The sequence below is a fragment of the Neopsephotus bourkii genome, unplaced genomic scaffold (genome assembly GCF_033783945.1).
Source record: "Neopsephotus bourkii isolate Nb327-2 ecotype Australia unplaced genomic scaffold, CSIRO-AGI_Nbou_v1 NB_1423, whole genome shotgun sequence".
Taxonomy (NCBI): domain Eukaryota; kingdom Metazoa; phylum Chordata; class Aves; order Psittaciformes; family Psittacidae; genus Neopsephotus; species Neopsephotus bourkii.
In genome coordinates this window covers 4,257,212-4,275,737 of record NW_026901900.1, presented here as the reverse complement: position 1 = coordinate 4,275,737, position 18,526 = coordinate 4,257,212, and the positions used below count along the sequence as shown (strand labels likewise).

Genomic DNA, 18,526 nt, shown 5'->3' with positions numbered 1-18,526 from the left:
GGCCTTGAACACTGCCAGGGATGGGGCAGCCACAGCTTCTCTGTGCACCCTGTGCCAGCGCCTCAGCACCCTCACACAGAAGTTCATCCTTTTGCCCTGCACCACTTCCAAAGTTCATCTGAATCAGGCATCATCCTTTCTGTGAGTTTCTTCACCATCAAGATGCACAATGGTAAAGATCTGTGGCTGCCAGAAATGCTGTTTGTGGTCATGGGAGGTCCTAATTATTTTCTCTGCAATGCCCAGCAGAATAGGATTTTCTCCAGATGTATGAAAACGGGATTTGAAAGCCTCAAGAGCCATGAGATGACTTCCTGCGAGCCCAAAGTTTCGTATTAAAAACACTGTTACAAAAGGAAGAAAAAGCCAAATCAGATGCGTTCAAGATCAAAACCCCTTTGCACTGAGCCAGGCTGTAGTTTTGAGATGAGAAATATATAAACCTTTTCATTTTTCCCTCCTGATAAATACCACATGAAAGATTAGCCAATAAAGTCTTTGTATTTACAGAAACAACCAAGATTCAGCTTCAACTGCTTCCCTCTAATCATCTCCCCGCATCAGTCTCCAATGGGAAAGCAGCCAAAAAAGCTCCACATATGCTCCCTGAAGGGCTGAGTCGCACCTAAAGCTCTTAAGATATGGGAAACAGTTCAGTCTGCACAGTTCCCTGAATAACAAAGTGAAATAAAGGCAAGGATTCATTGTCCCCTGGTCATAACCCCTTCAAACCTCCCTCCTCTGCTGCAGACTGGATGTGTTCAGGATAAAGCATAGATTTAAAGAGAAACCTAAATAAATGGGGCTTGTGAAAAAGCAGCTGCGGAAAATCTGCTGCTTTGTGCTTTTCCTCAAAGCCCACCCCATGTTCTGTTGGTGTTAAAGCACAAGCTGTCTCTTCAACCCTCTCTGGGTCCTAGAGATGGAAACATGAGTCACAGCTTGACCACTGCAGAGCCTCACAACGCGTTGTACTCCACACACTTGGATGGGTCTGTTGGGAAGTGCTTCTGGCAAATGGTCATGAGCCTCTTCAGCCCCTAGGAATTAACAACACAAGGACAATTCTGTGATAAACTTGCAGCTGTTAAACCAACCTCACAGACTACAGGGTTTTAAAGCTTAACAAGAAGAATTAAAAGGAAAAGGCTGCTGTTTTGGGGTTGGGATGGGGGGCTTGTTTGGTTGTTTTATTAACCTTTCTTGCGCCAAAGTCCCAAGTTATCTCCACTATGAGAGGAGATGCTATTTTCTCAAGTGATGATATTAAAGCTGAGAAGAAACTAGAAGCTGTATTTGTAACCCTAACACAAAGAGACTCAAAGTGGAAGAGGAAGTTTCTTTCTGCAAGCAATCTGCTTGCAGCCATCTGCAGAAGTCAAAGAGCAAAGAGAGTCCTTCTGCTGCAGCAGGAAGACATTTACATAAGCTTCCCCTGCCAGAAGCTTTGAGCTCCAAGATGCTGCTCTGGAGGCTTCAGAGTTAAGCCAGAAGGTCTTTATCTCAATGAAACTGCAGCTGGCAGGAGGCAAATACATGTCAAAATACAACAAGAGAAGACTTGTTTCCTCAGACCTGTACACTTACTGCACTGAAAGGTTAGAGGACAAAAACACTGCTGCTGCTAATTCCAAACTCAAAAGTTCACAATATGAGTATGAATATGCACCTGAGGAACTGAACCTGAAACTTTTGAATCCATGCTGTTGAAGGGACATGTTTGAAAAATGAAAGCATTTATCTGGTTGCAGAAATAGTCAGAACTGTGTTTCAGAGATTAAATTTAATACATTCTGTGCAGTTAAGCAGTGAAGGAACTGAGGAGCATGTCTTCACACCTACTTTGGTGTTCATGTAGGATCAAAACAATTAAGATGTAGAAAAACCCTTTAGACTCCATTCTCAGCCCAGCACTGAAGAGCCTTCAGGTCCAGGATAAGCTATTAAATTAATGTTATGCTTGACCCAACCTAAGGTCCATTTCCAGGACCTTTTTACCACATCACCTCAAAGATCCCCTAACTTCAAAAGGGAACCTGTCGGATTCCCCAAGCCAACCTTACCTGTATGTATTTCCTCTGAGTTTCATCGTTGAGAACATGGGCTACGTGCTTGGAGAAGATCTTCTCACGACCTGTTCGAGCGTGGATACCAACCATGGTGACACCAATGGGCCAGGGAGCATTTCCAATGGCCATCTGGAGATAGGCATCATTTGCCTGAAGAAACACAGTGCAGGTACTCTTAGCAAAACAGAAAGAGCATGAGAAAGCATCCACTGTATAGCTGGATACAGTAACACCTATTCCAGTCTCTCTGAATCAGGTCTCAATGCATGAATTAACCAATTTCACAACGCATCTTCCTAACACAAATCATGTTTACTCTGAAAAAGCAAGAACCATGGACCTTACCTGATGGAAGAAAGCACTGGATAAGACAGTTTAATCACCTTGATTAAAATGAAAGTTAGTAAACAGACCCCAGTAGGGACTGTTTTCAACTCGGCTTTCTCAGGTTCCCATGAGTTTTTCTTCTGCCATCACCTTTAGATTTGTTGCAGATGCAGACTAGACCAGGAAGCCTGTCTGTAAGCACAACCCATTGGAGGCTGATGTTGTGTGCATGGACCTAAGGAGTGCACTGGGGCCTGACAGCCCTCGGGGAGATGAGCTTCCGAAGAGGCTGAGAACCAGCACTCCACAAAACTGGGTTAAATAAGCACATTTGTAACAACATTTATGAAGGGAGAAGTAACAGCAGTAAATCAATCTAAAATTTCCCAACCCAGACAGCAGACCCCGTTTCTAAAGCTGTAGCAGACAATGTCCCTGGGGAAGAACAGAGATAAAACTTGAAGGGAAAATTAACAGAAAGAAAGAGAGAAAGGAAGAGAAACACAAAGCTCAGAACAACTCACGACAACTGAGAATCAGGAAGTGAGTGGGACAGACACATGCAATCACAGAAGCTCCAGGAAGGACGTGGAGCAGGACATTCCTCTACTATTAGCGTGCAGCCACAAGACTCACTGATGCAGAGTTCGTTTACCATCTCCTATTTAAAGACTAGACAGTGAGAAGCAGCAACTGTGACCAGTGCACGCAGTTTCTTCCCAGCTGGCACTGTGAGGTGAATAATGAGCAAAGCAGGGGGTTGCAAACAGCTGAAAGTAAACCTCAAGAAGGGACACGAAGCAGAATCTGAAGTCATCATCAAACAACTACTTACTGATTTAAATATAGTTACATGATGAAACCCAGTATGTGAACATGCAATTAAAGACCCTTCCAGGACTGTCACAACAGGGTTAATTAAGGTTGAGTGCACAACTTGCATGCTGGCATTTGCCTGCTGTCAGGTGCTGATTTCAAAGTTTACTCTTTCCAGCTGTTCATCTAACAGAGCAGTAAGAATTGGTGGCTGAGCATTCACTAGGCTGCACAGAGCAAAACAGCACAGAAGACAACAGCAGCGAGTAAAAGGCAAGTCTCTTAGGAAGCAAAATGGAAGAAGATATGAGTACTTTTAAAAGTAAAAGGCTCATTAGCTTAATTAAAAAGCAAACAAATAAGAAAAGACCAAAACTTGCAAATGTACACTCAAATCCCCCAAAATCAGTCCGTGAAGTTTACATAAAGCCAAGCACTCCCAGGAGAGAAGAGCATAGCCGACTAACCCACGAGATAAACCACATTCCCACACATTCCTTACTTTGTTTGAAGAGGTATTGGAAAGGGAATTTCAACTTAATGATGACAACCAACAGAAAATAAAATGCCCCCAAACAAAACCCTATTATCATAAATCCCACACTTTCGGTTCTATTTTCAGATGATTTAGATTAAACTTGCCTTGGGCTATCTGAAGTTATTTTCAGTAGCAGGCTCACTGCTTACTTGACAAACTACCCCAACTCCTCACAAGAATAATATTAAATACTAGAAATTTAAAGGCAAAACACAGCTCAGTTTCCTCTGTATACACAAGCTGCTTAAGCAAATGCTATTGGTATTTGAGTTCTACTTCTGAAGGCAGCTACAAACAAAAGCCAACACTGCCTTTGATCTTGTGTGCCAAAGTGCTTCTGCCTCCTCCAGTAAGCAGACTTTGTCCAAAAGACTTTTCATTACCATACCTCAACCATACCAGCCTGGCTAATGTAAGCATCGCCACAGAAAGGGACAGCATCTCATATTCAATAACTCAGTTTGACTCAATTAATTCTTAATTAATTAATCAACACCCTATTCCTATTAATTCAATATCTTCATTTCACCTTCCAGTATCGGGTTTCCCACAGAGGATTCCTCTCTGCAACTTAATATAACCATCTCTGACAAAAATTCCCTTCTCAAAGCTCTGCAGTTTCACCAGCCTCAAAAGATCTTCTGACAGGCTGTGGATCAAACACTACTGGGAGCCAAACCTTTCACAGCCAGTTTCCATGTTGCTTGGATATACACTGTGTGTATTTACAACTATGCATCTTCCAAATGCAAAAAATGGGAATGTTGGAAGTAAAAAACTCCACCTATTAGAACCAAACAATCTGAATATGCTGGAAGAGTGTAAACAAACGTACCTTCACATATTCTCTTTGCAACATGAATTTAATGATATCTGTTATTGACTCTTTGATGTCTGCAGGAAGTGTCTACAGGAGAAAAAGAAGAAGAAAAGATATATTTACTTCAGAATAGCAGCTCAGGAAAATCATCCTACTCAGCATTTATACAGAGTTTAGCAACTACCCTAGCTTGAGGACTTTAACAAAGGAAAACATTTAGATGAAGGATCAGAAGAAAGAGAGTTAAGTGGTTACACCTAGCAGCTAGCGGCAAAGTGCAAAATACAGTTCCAATTCCATCCTGTTTGCAACCCCATGAACAGGTAAGAAATTAAGCAACACTTAGAAAAGCGCACTGGGTAGGCAGAACTCACTGATCAAGATAAAAATGTCAGAACAGGGGAGTCGTGTGCTCTAGATGCAGAAACTCTGACAAACTCGCTTATCGTCTCTTCTTCAGGGAAGGTAACACTAGCTTAGGAAAGGACACTACATTTGAAAGCAGAAGGTAAACTCTTACAGGATAGTGACATTTAAAAGTGATTCACCCTTTTCCGAAGCTTTCTGAAGAGTGGCCTCAGGTAGGATTCTGTCTGCTTCTGCGTGGCACTGTTCAGCTTCCCCTGCACTCCCCGTTTCACATAGTCTTCTCTGGCATTCAACTCCTTCGCCCAAACGCCAAGAAGAAACTGCGTGAGGAACAAGCACATTTATGTAAGAGTGCCATCTACTGACTCCCTCGGCAAAACAGATGGGGACAGTTTAAGCCACGAAGGCAAAATCAGGTTCTCTGGAGAAATCTGAAATAAGGCTGCAAGAAGCCTCTTTCAGAAGGATGCACAAGGAGGGAGAGGAACAACCCTCCTATTATAAAAAGATGTGGGTGAGTGGGGGGAACATGTATAAATAAGTGTTTACAAAAAAAAGCCCAAGGAAACATCACTGCAGGTATCAGTGCTGGGAAGGAGGAGGGATACGTAAGACCAGAAATCTTAAGCAGAAGATGCTGACGTTTCAGGGCAGTTTTTCTGCATAGGAGCCTAAGGAATGGTGAAGATCACAGTGAAAATTCAACGCACCAGAAGGAAAACATGTCAAATGTGCCTTCTCTCCACCTGGAAAGCAATTTTTGAGCATGTTTTCCCTGCCCAGCCCAAACTACATTAAAGTGATGATGTATCTTATAAATACAAACAAAAGCTCCAACTCTTACTGTGACGTGTGATCATCACAGTAGTTACACAAGGACCAGCTGACTCAAATAAGAGGCAATACAGGCTTCTTGCCAGGAAACAAGGAAACAGTTTTCTACCATCCACTTGAATCTGTTTCCTTAGAAAAGCCAGTGGATTTCCTTTAAAATGCTTTTATTTCACATTACAGTACCACGTGACATTTCATTTCAGCTTGTGCTGTTCCTGGGGAAGGGAGGCGGGGACTCCTCAGAAGCTTTTAATGTCCTAGTAGTATGTAGAAGCAACTACATACAACTGCTTTAATGACCACATGGAAATCAAAACCACATTTATTTTGTCTAGAAAAAGCAGGATCGGATTTTGAAGAGCTAGAGCTCCTTCCTAGCTCTAGCAGAAGTCACTCTTGTGACTAACCAAAGCTGTGGAGTGCATCTTAAACATAATGCGCAAGTTTTTCTCTCCAAGCAGCCGAAACCATCCCTTCTATTCACAAGATGTATCTGCATGATAGTAAAAAATACAACACAGCTACAGAATTATTAACCTATTAGAGTTTGTTACCTTCAAGAATTTTGTTATGATGTCCATGTCATAGTGATCATCACCCCGTCCTAAGGATTCTCCCAAAGCCTAGAACAGAAGAAAAGAGGTAAATAAATAGGGTAAGTTCAAGTTAGATATAAAGAAAAGCTCTTTACTGTGAGGGTGATGAGGCATTGGAACAGGTTACCCAAAGAAGTGGTAAATGCTGCATCCCTGTCAGTGTTCAAGGCCAGGTTGGACAGATCCTTGGGTGACATAGTATAGTGTGATGTGTCCCTGCCCATTGCAGGGGGTTAGAACTGGATGATTTTAAGGTTCTTTCCAACCCAAATCATTCTGTGATTCTGTGAATTAGTTCCAAGTTGTCTAGAAGTCTGCCACCACCACCACAGCAGAGCATGATTCTCTGCATTGCGAGCTCTAACAGAGTCCAGCAGTAATCCAAAACAGGAGTTATGAAAAGGAATGCAACAGCTATATATGCTCCTGATATTCATTAATCTATTAAAAGCATTACAGTCAAAAAGCCAATATGATTATTTCTGCAAAGTCACTGCAACAGCAATTTTTCATTCATTAATCACTAAACGATTAGCATCATTAGCAGCTGTTTGACAGCACTGCAGGAAGGGGAACTGTGTGTGCGCTGCATTTGCTGAGATCCCCAAAGCCATCAATTAACCTAATTATTTTGTTAAGCTATTTCAATTCTCTGTTGTAATGGGGCTGTTTCCCATTTCATTTCATTGCAACTGTGAAATTGAACAAGTCTAATAAAACCCCAAAACAACAAACCACCACAAACCCCCAGTAGTATGCTCTGATACCCAGACCTCAAACCTGCTAACACACCCCTTTAGAGAAACAGTAGCGGTAGAGTTGGATTTATAATCTATTTCGATTGTCCTCACAATACCACTGTGAGTCTTATTTAAAGTATCTCATAGATTTGGAACCTAATTCAGTGTAAGCTTTTCTGTAAGTAGTTTAAGTAGTATAAAATTAAGACTGAAGTGTATTCAAACAAAAGATTACTTTCATGGCTCAAACCAAGCCTGCCCCACAACCCCAAAAAGGGGATATTTTGAGAGCTAACAGAAGGGTAAAATGCAGCCCCATTACAACTGCCATCAGTGCTGGTACTACAGTTATTTTAAACCAGAACCCCTGGTATCCTAACAAAAAAGCCAAGGACTATAACCTAATAATAATGCAATCATTTAAGTTTTCCATTATAAATCAGATTATTTCTTAAGCACACTTTTGGAGGCAAATTATGAAGATTAACTCCTGCAAAGGATTTTAAAGATGAAGGGTAAAAGCCTGCAGCTGAAGTTAATGTGCTTTTCCAAATTTTACCCTGAAATCCCAGGTGCTGGATGCATTTCACAGCACTCATTCTCCACTCACTTTCACAACCATGGTGTTCCTTCAGAACAGAGGAGCCGCTTGCACTGAAGTTTCTGGGACACATGGTCTCTGCACTCCTGATATTTCCTGTGATCTGCCTACTTCTGATATCCACTTCTTTTTTTTGTCCTAGATCATTTTATATCAAACATTCTTTCTGTGTGTCTACTTTTCAGAGTCCCATCTTTCTGGTACAGGGAAAATTCAGCAGTACTAAGCCTATTACCCTCTCAGATACTTATTGGAAAGGCTTTAGAATTTATGACCAGGTAATGTATTTGTATCAAATTCTCTAATTCTAACTCCCCTGCAGAGGGAATCCTAACTGTATTAGTTTCCTTGCAGGCAACTCTTACCCCTCTTTGATGAGGTGTTGTAAACAAAGACCATTTGGATACTGTAGGCCCCTATGGTGCAACCCAAGCCCATATTTAAGGATACTTCAGAATGCCCAAGCTCGATGCTGAAAACAAGATAAGTTTGTCAAAACAATCCTGACAAAAAAAGCTTTCTCACAACAATATACTACATCTAAAATCCCTCCATTAAAATCTACCCATCACATACTTCTAGTTCTTCAATAGTAGTGTTTTCCTCATGGACTTTCAAGTCATTCTGTGAGTCATCATCTCCTGCTTCTTGGCCACCTACGATTTCATTCAGATACTGCTGGTCGATCTTATCCAAAGCAGCCTTCAGGTCATTTCTTAGACCCTAGAAAAGGTGAGAGATGACTAGTTTACAATAAACCCCTCAGGTAAATAAAAGCAGTTCAATACTGTCACTGTGAGCATTCAACTTCTGTTTAAGAGAAGCCAAATTCTGTAAAAATGCATATAAAGGTTTAGCTTTGTGGTCTGAATTTAAACTGAGTTCAGAGAACAGTTTCTGGATTGCTTCAGCACTTCACAAAAAGCAGGTGCACCAACCTCGTCAGTGTTCAGGCCTGTGAAAAAAGACTTTAACCATACTTTCACCATAAAACCATGGAGGATTGCATCAACTTCTAGGACTTTCTTCAAGACATTTACGCGAAGCAGTGCACTGAATCACCCCCAAACAAACAGAAAACAGACCATAACGCTCACCAGTTCTACAAGTCTTCCCATCTGCCCTGAAAAAAAAGCCGTAAATAAGGTAACACTCCCTCAGTACTATCCCATAAAACATTTCTGTAGTTTCCCTTTATTACTGGTAATATAAACATAGCAGAATGGTTCATGTAGGTTAAGTGTTTAAAATCCCCTAGTTTTTAGGTGGTTAAAAAATAGAATCAGTTTAAAACCACATATATAAAGTTCAGAGCTGCTTTTAAATAGAGTAAGACTTGGCTTAGTCACAGTTAAAGGACAGGCGTTATTATCTTGAGACATAAAATGTAGAGGAGTATGACATTTCTTACCCTAAGATAAATTCAGCCACTCCACTGGGAATAGCTCTGCACAGTTATTTCCCCTCTTCCGTCATCAGACTTGGCTGTCTGGAGTGGTTTTATTAATCATTTAGAAGTCTAAAAATGCCTGAACCACAAACAGTTACAGTGACTAGCTACATTTAAGCAACACGTTGTGGTTGAAATATATAAACACAAAAATCCATCACAATCCTATTTATGAGCTCACTATTTCCTAATACTCCTACTACTGTCATCGCTGTCACTGGAGGGGCAGCTTTCATTAGCTCAAATACTTATATTTCAACATTTAGATCTGTTTATCTTTATTTAAGACTTGAACAGGAAAAGGCTTTTCTTTTATGGGCAGCCCCAGTTAAAACGTTTCAAACAACTCAGTTTGCCACAAACTAGGGAAGAAAATCCCAACTGTCATTTTCTTAGCTGGGTTGCAAACCTGGTGAACCATGAATGCAAACCTCAACTGCATCTCCTCATTTAACTGATCTATTAAGACAAAAGGAATAAATAGGTTAACTATGATATCTTTGAGTCATTTTTTTTTATTTGGTTGCTACTTTAAATGGAAGTGGTAGGAAATGAAGTTTCCATAACAAGTTTTTGATGAAAAAGCATCACATACAAGTAAGACAGGATGCAGTCTTCCTCTTCCTTACCTGTACCTTCTCAGAGGTTTGTATAATCACAAACAGAATAGTTTTAACAGTAAATCATTGACTCGGCTAGCTAAAAGCAGGTTAACAGCACAGGCCGGCCTATTACTGCCACCCAGAGGCTAATTTTTCAACTGAAAAGGTTTCAAGGGTTGAACTCTAACAGAAGGAATTGCAATTGTGAGCAAAATGACGACATTTAGCATACTTTCTCAGGCAACAAATGAGAGGGAGCAGATGTTTCTCTTTGCTCATTACTACACCTCCCTCCTGAAAATTATCAGTTACTGAAACTGATTTTCAGTAACTTTTATGGGGCTCCTCACTGGTTATCCCACTACAAATAAGTTACTAATTCATAACAAGCCAGTCTTACCTTGTTCACTTCTGGTGCAAGAATTTCTATCTTCCTCAGGCGCTGAAATGCATCATAGTCTGTTTCCCCAAACAGCCTGATGGGCTCGCCTCTCTCTCGTAACCTCCTGATAACCTGAGAAGAATCAAAGCATTCCCTTACACAAACTCATTGAGGAAGCAAAATACAATCCAGAATGACTGATTTATTTACTTTGCTTAGAATAACAAGCTGAGCTGGGCTGGAGAGGAAATGGAAATATTTTAAGCAGTAGAAAAATGTTCCAGACACTTTACAATCTAAATATAAAATTCCCACAGTATTTCAGAGAAAGGTCATTCAAAATATTACCAGCTTTGCCTAAAATCCCAGGCTGTTTGATATAGCCTAACTTCTTCCTGCTCTGGCTTGTTTAAACAAATACACAAAATCATCCCTCTGGCACAGCTTACAAACTGTTCTCAAAATCGCCAAGGAGCCTGACAATAACCTCACTCACCTACTTGCATAGGGCAACAAAACCACTCTGTTACCAGGCTACAGGCTGTTCCACCACACCTGCAAGATGATTTGCTAAAAGTTCTCATTCTTAAGCAGAGAAACCGTGAGTGCCCCATCCCTGGCAGTGTTCAAGGCCAGGCTGGACAGGGCTTGGAGCAACCTGGTCAAGTGGAAGGTGTTCCTGCCTGTGGTAAGGGTTTGGAGCTTTAAGGTTCCTTCCAACCAAAAACATTCTACGATTTATCACAGAATCACAGCCAGTTTGGGTTGGAAAGGACCTTAAGGTCACCCAGTTCAATCCCCCTGCCATGGGCAGGGACACCACACACTAAACCACATCACCCAAGACTCCATCCAAGCTGGCCTTGAGCACTGCCAGGGATGGAGCATTCACAACTTCCTTGGGCGACCCATTCCAGCACCTCACTACACTCACAATGAAGAACTTCTTCCTTATATCTAACCTGAACTTCCCCTGTTTAAGTTTAAACCCATCACCCTTTGTCCTATTACTACAGTCCCTAGTGAAGAGTCCCTCTCCAGCATCCTTATGGGCCCCCTTCTGATACTGGAAGGCTGCTATAATAAGTCCCTAATCCAATGGGACAATTACTTTTAAAGTAGATATGAGAGGTGAAAAAGCCTCCCTCAACTGATTTTCAAAGTCATGGGCAGAGCCAAAAACTAAACTTTATTCTCCTGATTCCTTATTTTACACATTGCTGCTAAATCTCTTTATACTTAACCATTATTCGTCTAGTGCATTAGGCAACAGGCTTACTGGTATATCACAAAACCAAGGATGGAGAGACTGATGGCACAGCAACACCTAAACCTCATCCACCCAAGCAGTTCAATAGCAGTGAGACAGTGTGCCTTACACAGGACATAAGAGACCAAGCCTCAAACCAAACATGAAACCAACAGCCAACACTGCAAGTCTTGTGATGTACCCCTGGGAAAACCAGCAAAATTAAGGGGACATGTGACATCACTGGATTATCTCAGCTGTGAATTTCAGTATTTCCAAGATTAGGATTTAGTCTGTGCTTCTGAGCTTCCTGCTTCTCCTCTGCTTTGGGGTATAGATGTATTTCTGAACTCACATTCACATAGGTATTTTTAACCTTGCAAAAAAAAAAAACAACCAAAGAACACAGCAACTGCTCTGACTTCAGGAATGTTTCTTCTAGAAATCAAGGTGAACTTCCAAAACTTAGTTTCTTTTAGGTTCAGACCAATGAAGAAAAAGAAGCTGGGGGGCGTGGGGAGGGATTCCTGGGAAAAAGTCAGTATGCCACCTTCAGTATAAGTATTATCCGAAGAAAACAGTGATATTTAGGGTCTAATCCAGAAGCCATCTGAAAGAGCTGTAAAATATTATAGCACATCTGAGCATATCCATATGACAAAGAGGCACTACCCATCTGTACCTCCATATGCATTCAATTGGACAGCAGATCCTTGATAAGTGAAGATGATCATCAATGGAGAAACTGTTTAATACAGCTGCCATAAGAAGTACAGTTCACTGGGAAAACCAGCCCTAACAAGAGATTTCAGATGCACTTGCTGTAAAAAGAGGTCTGTGACAATCGATTTTACCTCCTGTCTGGAAAGGGTCATTGGTAACTTTTCTTCTGCTAATTCAAGCTCCAGCACTGGATTTGATGAAGTCAGTGGTTTCTCTTCTTCTTCTTCCTCCTGTACCTACATTCAACAGACAGTTACTAAGGTGTCAATGCAAATAATCCTATATGTTAGCAGCAATTTGAAGACTCAGAACTCTGGAACACAGATTTTAATAAACAATATAAACCTTTAGTTTCATAGATTTTGTTGTCTATCACAGAATAATAAAAGCTTTTAGAAGTATCAGTAGTAAACTAACACTTCTGCAGGTTGCAGGTAGCAGTCTCTAGAGCAAATGGAAAGCATAATTGCTAAACTCTGCCAACCACTTTAACAGGCAGATGTCAGCACTGGTGCCAAAAATAGCAAATCCACCCTTTGCCTGTTGATTCCTGCCCCTGCTCTTTCCTACTTCCCCATGCAAAAGCATCTGCATCGCCATGTGATGAACCAGATGGGGGAAATGATTTAAACAGAAAACAACCTGGCAAACACAAAGAAAGGACCCTTCCCAGCCCACTTAGCTCCTCATCCAGCTCACCAGGCACAGCACATGCATGGACACAAGGGCACAAATGAAAATCCAAGGGCAGGGAGACAATGGGACTACTTCTTTTGGTGGCAACTGCAGCTTCAAATGTTTATTACCCATAGCTTCAGTGAGGTGAGTACTATTAGCAGTGATCCATGGCTTCTTCAAGGTTTTGAGAAGTGCTTCGATACAGTAACAACATCTTTCTAACAAACTTGTCATAGTTTCTTATGGGTTAAAGGAAAAAAAAAAGGGAAAAAAAGACACCTACAGCTCCTCATAGGGATAGGATCTCATTAGCAACTCCTCTTAATCTAAAAGCAGGTCCCTGAATCAAACAGAGCTTTCCTTCTTCATTACTTCATATTTTAATAAAGCAAACCAACTCTGTGATCAAAGGAACTTTGAGACAGCAGCCATGGAACTACAGATCCCTTTATAAGCTCAAGTGTGACACTTCTGACAGCATGAGCAGACTGCTGTTGGTAGTATTCCTTTAATAAGGAAGCATTTCCAGTACTCACTCATATCTGTTTTTTTTCCTAAATTCCTTAGAATTTATTTCCTTTCCATACTTGCTAAAAGGGAAACTTAATCCTACAGCACTCTGCAGCATTCTCCTTCTGTAGGCAGCACACTGTCACTCCCAGTCTGCATTCAGGCTGGTCAGTTTGATGAAGGTATCAGACATGATTTGGTTTTAAAGAAGCTTTTCTATCCTTTCAGGCCAATGACTGAGTCTTGCACTCAGGTGTCAGCATGACTCCATGCAGCTGTAAGGATCCACCCCCATGGCACCAGCTGTAAGATTCGGCTACAAATCTACATTCAAAACTATTCTAGCAAACACAGAAAACAATCCTACAACCACAGCTGTTCCTCCAAACAAGGGAAGGACAATCCAATCAATGCTTAACACAAAGGGCGGGGAAAAAGAAAACTTCCACCAGTGCAGGAAAGGAGGAATTGATGGGGGAGAGAAAATAAGGAAGAACTGTGCAAATATATAGACGCATAAAGAAGTACACTCCCACGGCAGAAGGATATGTACAAAGTTAACTTACAAACACTCTGGAAATATAAAGAGACAGCAGCATGAGTGAGAAGATTTGATCCATTCTGTCAGCTAAACTCCAAGTGATATCTTTACCACAGTTATTTTTGTTTCAGTGCTTTCTTCAAGCAAGTCAAATTATTACAATTCCTTAAGTCTAAGCAAAGCAAAACAGCTCCTGAATTAAAAAAGAAATCAGTCTGTATTCTACATGTCATGAAGATTGCAAAGATCAAATGCAGAAATCTGGGAGGCTCTAAAAAGGAACTAAACTAAACAAAGCAACTTATTTTAAAACCATTTGCAGGGTCACATTTCAAACCAAACCTGGTGCTGCAGCAGCACAGACAGCACCATTTGAACAACCATGGAAGGTTCTGAAGGATTCAAGCCAATGCTCAAAAGCATTATGGAATATTTCCACTTGGAAAGTGACTGGATTCACAGAACATTTTCTCATGACTATATACTGCAGGTTCCGAGAACCATTTTGGCTTTGATGTTCAAGTATTATACAAACAGATCTAGGTTTCAGAATAAGTCACTAACTCAGTAAAGTTCAGCTGAAAACAAAGTTCCTGTTTGTGCCCAGTAACAGCAAACAAGATTACAAGCCTTTATCTTCCCCAAGGGAATGCACCCCCCCTCCCATACACAGATAATCAGGCAGCAGGCAGACACACACACACTGGTAAACAAAAACAAACATTCTTTCCAGTCCAGGACACTACTGCCCTGACACCATCACAAGGCAGATAAAGCCTTCCAGATCACTCATTTGTTGCAAAATGTACCCTGAGTTACCAATTGTTTTCTCATATTTTGCCAGCAAGACAATAAATGTTGCTGTTGCACAGTTTCAGTGCTGGATGGTTGATGGCCAAAACCCAAATACACAGTAGGAAAGTTGGCAGCTCTTTTCAGTGTGCACCCACACTCTACTGATTTCTTTTGGACGTTTGACAAGACTGTGAAAATTGTTTGAATGGATAGAATTATCCAAAGATACCCGTTTTTTCCTGATAAGGGAACAGGGAGAGAGGGGAAGGTGGCTGCATCAGATCCAGTGTTCATGCCTAACAGCATAGCTTAAAAAGAAAGGAAGACAAGCTTTGATCCTAAGCCACTTCATGCTTTCCACAAAAATAAAGAAAGAAAGAAATAAAAGAAAGAACAGCCAAACCATAACACAAACTTAAGTAGCTGTATATCATGCATATCTTTTCCTGCATTGAAAATGGGTTTGGAAACTCATACCTCTCCAGGTGGCTTCTCATTTACTGGCTTATGCATACCATTAACAGATTGAACAAAGAACAATTATCATTAACAACATTTATACTGTTGATAATCAAATGTAGACTTCAAAGTAAACATGCAAACTCCTGGAAGAGCAGGTACCATACCTTGTAGCCACATCTCTGGAAATAGGCCTCCTCTTCTTTTTTAGCTAACTCACTGCGTTTGAAATATTTCTTACTTCCCTAAAAGAGAGGAAAGCTGTTAACAATTTAGTTTCACATCCCTGGGGGAAAATGGCTCAAACTTCCTTACTTGATTTGGTGAATTCAGCTGCATCCTTTCAGAGATGGTTACATTGTCATCTAAAGGGGACTAGTTGGAAGCACCTCTGAAAATCAGCAATATAGTGACTTTGCAGCACATGTGGATGAGCAGAGTTAAAAGCACAATGTGTTCACCAACACTTTAACAAACCACATATTTTTCCATGTAAGGCCGTAGTACTTCTCAGCACAAAGCTGATGTGCACAGCCAGGCCCAGGTTGGAGCACAGCAAAGTTGTTGAAATAAACCACACAACAGATGCCATTTTATACCAAATTAAGGAGGTCTGAGAAATGACCTTTGTATAAAGCATGTTGTAAGCTTGATGGTGCACCAAGCACACAGAAATGTGTTTGATGAGACCTCCCAGACACCCTGAAGCATTTCCCTTGATTGACACAGAACCATAGAAAGGTTAGGGTTGGAAAGGACCTTAAGATCATCAAGTTCCAACCCCCCTGCCATGGGCAGGGACACCTCACACTAAGCCATGTCACCCAAGGTTCTGTCCAACCTGGCCTTGAACGCCACCAGGGATGGAGCATTCACAACTTCCCTGGGCAACCCATTCCAGTGCCTCACCACCCTCACAGTAAAGAACTTCTTCCTTATATCCAATCTAAACTTCCCCGAAGTTTTAACCCATTACCCCTTGTCCTATCACTACAATCCTTAAGGAATAGTCCCTCCCCAGCATCTTTATAGGTCCCCTTCAGATACTGGAAGGCTGTTATGAGGTCTCCATGCAGCCTTCTCTTCTCCAGGCTGAACAGCCCCAACTTTCTCAGCCTGTCTTCATATGAGAGGTGCTCCACCTCTTCCTTCATACTTTGCCTGCAAAAACCTCCAACCACAGCTCCCTACTTCAACCACTAACACCAAAACCAGACTCAAGACATCTATGAAGACAGGCTGAGAAAGTTGGGGCTGTTCAGCCTGGAGAAGGCTGCATAGAGACCTCATAGCAGTCTTCCAGTATCAGAAGGGGGCCTATAGGGATGCTGGGGAGGGACTCTTCATTAGGGACTGTAGTGGTAGGACAAGGGGTAATGGGTTCAAACTGAAACAGGGGAAGTTTAGATTGGATATAAGAAAGAATTTCTTTACTGTAAGGATGGTGAGGCACTGAAATGGGTTGCCCAAGGAAGTTGTGAATGCTCCATCCCTGACGGTGTTCAAGGCCAGGCTGGACAAAGCCTTGGGTGGCATGGTTTAATGTGAGGTGTCCCTACCCATGGCAAGGTTGGAACTGGATGATCTTAAGGTTCTTTCCAACCCAAACTATTCCATGAAAGCACTCTGCAGTACTGCGAGTGTTTTCAGTTAACACATTTGGCACACACAGACCCCTCTGTTATTGACTGTTGCTATGCACAGAATGCAGCAGTGCTGAGGAAAGAGAACCACATTTTGTTCACTAAAGGTCACACAGACTTCTCTCATCTCTCAGTGCCTGAATCATGGAACAGTTCGGGTTTGAAAGGACCTTAAAGCTCACCCAGTTCCAACCTCCTGCTACAGGCAGGAACACCTTCCACTAGAGCAGGTTGCTCCAAGCCCTGTTCAACCTGGCCTTGAACACTGTCAGGGATGGGACAGTGTCCTCTTCATGTCCACTTACGTTCTAAAAACATTCATATGGATGCTTTGCCACTCACCCTGTGTTTAAGAGTCATTTTTGCCGACCTGCACAAACAAATAACTAAACCACCCTCAAAAGGCAAAGGCACACAGTGAAGCCCAGGTGTGCAAGGTCCAGGCTGCTTCTGCAACCCCAAACTCCTCCCAACTCCTTCCCCACCCCATCCTGGGCCGCTCCTGCTCCTTGTACCCAAACCCCGCCAGGGGACGTTGTGACCCCCCAAAACCCGTTCCTGATACCCCCAAATCCGCTCCTGCGCAGCTCCGGATCCCCTCGTCCGAGCGCCTGCCCCCTCCCGGGCCGCTCTCATCTCACCTCACCCCTCCCCGCCCCGAGCTTCCACCTCAGGCCAGTCCCGCCTCCCTCCCCACCCCGAGCAGCTGCTGATGGCGGCCCTCTCACCCCCAGAAGCTCCTTCTCCTCCAGCTGCCGCCGCTTCCGGCTGATCTCCCCCTTCAGGATATCCATGGCGGCCCCGCCACCGCCACCACCACCGGAACTGCCGGAGCAAAACAATAGCGTCACTTCCGGGCGAGCCGCAAGTCCACGTGCGGCGCCCCCTGGTGGCTTGGAGGAGCGATGGGGAGTAGGTGATAGTGTGCTGCAGAGCGCGACATGGCGACGGTGTTTCTGTGCGCGTCGGGGCGATGCTCCGAGGTGGGTGTGGATGCTCTGGGGCCAGGGAGAATGGGGCTGGTCACTGAAACAGGGGAGTGATCAGCGCTGGTCGCTGGACCCAAGGATGGCGTCAGGATGTCAGGATCTTCTCTCAGGAACAAGTGATAGGACCAGAGGAACTGGCCTCAGGTTGTACCAGAGGAGGTTTAGATTTGATACTGAGAAAAATGCCTTCCCCACAAGGGTTGTCAAGCACTGCACAGGCTGCCCAGGGCAGTGGTGGGGTCACCACCCCTGGAGGTGTTTAAAAGATGTGGTGCTCGGGGGCATGGTTTTGTGGCAGACTTGGCTGTGCTGGGTTAATGGCTGGACTCATTGACCTTGAAGATCTTTCCCAACCTAAAATGACACTATGGTTTTATGCCACCCCACAGAAGACACCCTAGATCACCTGTACACTTTTTTTCAGCCCAGCTAGAAACCCACTATGGAGTTTATTAAAAAGGGACCAGATGTAGAGCTCCAGAGCTGTGTGTGGGGCAGAGCTTTAGTGTGGAGCTGTAGCTCTCAGTGTTGCTGTGGACAGACATGGGACCATACTGCTGAATCCACCACAAGTACCACAACTCAGCTTTCCATAAAGCTAAGGTGGATGCTTGGAACTACAGCTGTAGCTTACCAGCTGCTGGTAATAAGAGTGATAAGTGATGTAGAGATTGTGTTTACCCCTTCTTGAGCTTGCTTTTCATCTCACAGAATGGCCATACCCTTCATGTCCTTACTCTGTGGCCCAGAGGTGTATTAAAGAGGGTGGTTGTTGAGGTATTTAAAAGATGTGTA

At 42.7% G+C, this 18,526-nt stretch overlaps 1 protein-coding gene across 3 annotated transcripts; it reads right to left on the bottom strand.

Moving 5' to 3' along the window:
* Positions 1-434: 434 nt before the first annotated feature.
* On the bottom strand, positions 435-17,617 carry PRPF18 (pre-mRNA processing factor 18). 3 transcript variants are annotated; one of them, XM_061368127.1, is made up of 11 exons: positions 17,471-17,617; positions 15,267-15,344; positions 15,118-15,140; positions 12,248-12,352; positions 10,163-10,276; positions 8,287-8,433; positions 6,328-6,396; positions 5,119-5,259; positions 4,586-4,657; positions 2,064-2,219; positions 435-1,040 (listed from the first exon to the last, which is right to left on the bottom strand). In XM_061368127.1, exons 2-11 carry the CDS (start codon positions 15,277-15,279, stop codon positions 960-962), a joined length of 921 nt encoding a protein of 306 aa, XP_061224111.1. In that variant the 5' UTR covers positions 15,280-15,344; positions 17,471-17,617; the 3' UTR covers positions 435-959. The 3 variants fall into 3 exon arrangements, with proteins under 3 accessions (XP_061224111.1, XP_061224109.1, XP_061224110.1); XM_061368125.1 differs by having other exon boundaries at positions 15,118-15,144; positions 17,471-17,611; XM_061368126.1 differs by lacking the exon at positions 15,118-15,140 and having other exon boundaries at positions 17,471-17,560.
* Positions 17,618-18,526: the final 909 nt, after the last annotated feature.

What these genes read in the sequence shown, in the direction of transcription:
- PRPF18 (XM_061368125.1), bottom strand. Translation starts at nt 17,536, where the DNA reads ATGGATATCCTGAAGGGGGAGATCAGCCGGAAGCGGCGGCAGCTGGAG. An exon ending in TCAGAAAGCTTCGGAAAAGG is followed by an intron (nt 4,658 to 5,118) that starts GTGAATCACTTT and finishes TTTCTCCTGTAG; the next exon opens with ACACTTCCTGCAGACATCAA. An exon ending in CTCAGAGGAAATACATACAG is followed by an intron (nt 1,041 to 2,063) that starts GTAAGGTTGGCT and finishes GTTAATTCCTAG; the next exon opens with GGGCTGAAGAGGCTCATGAC.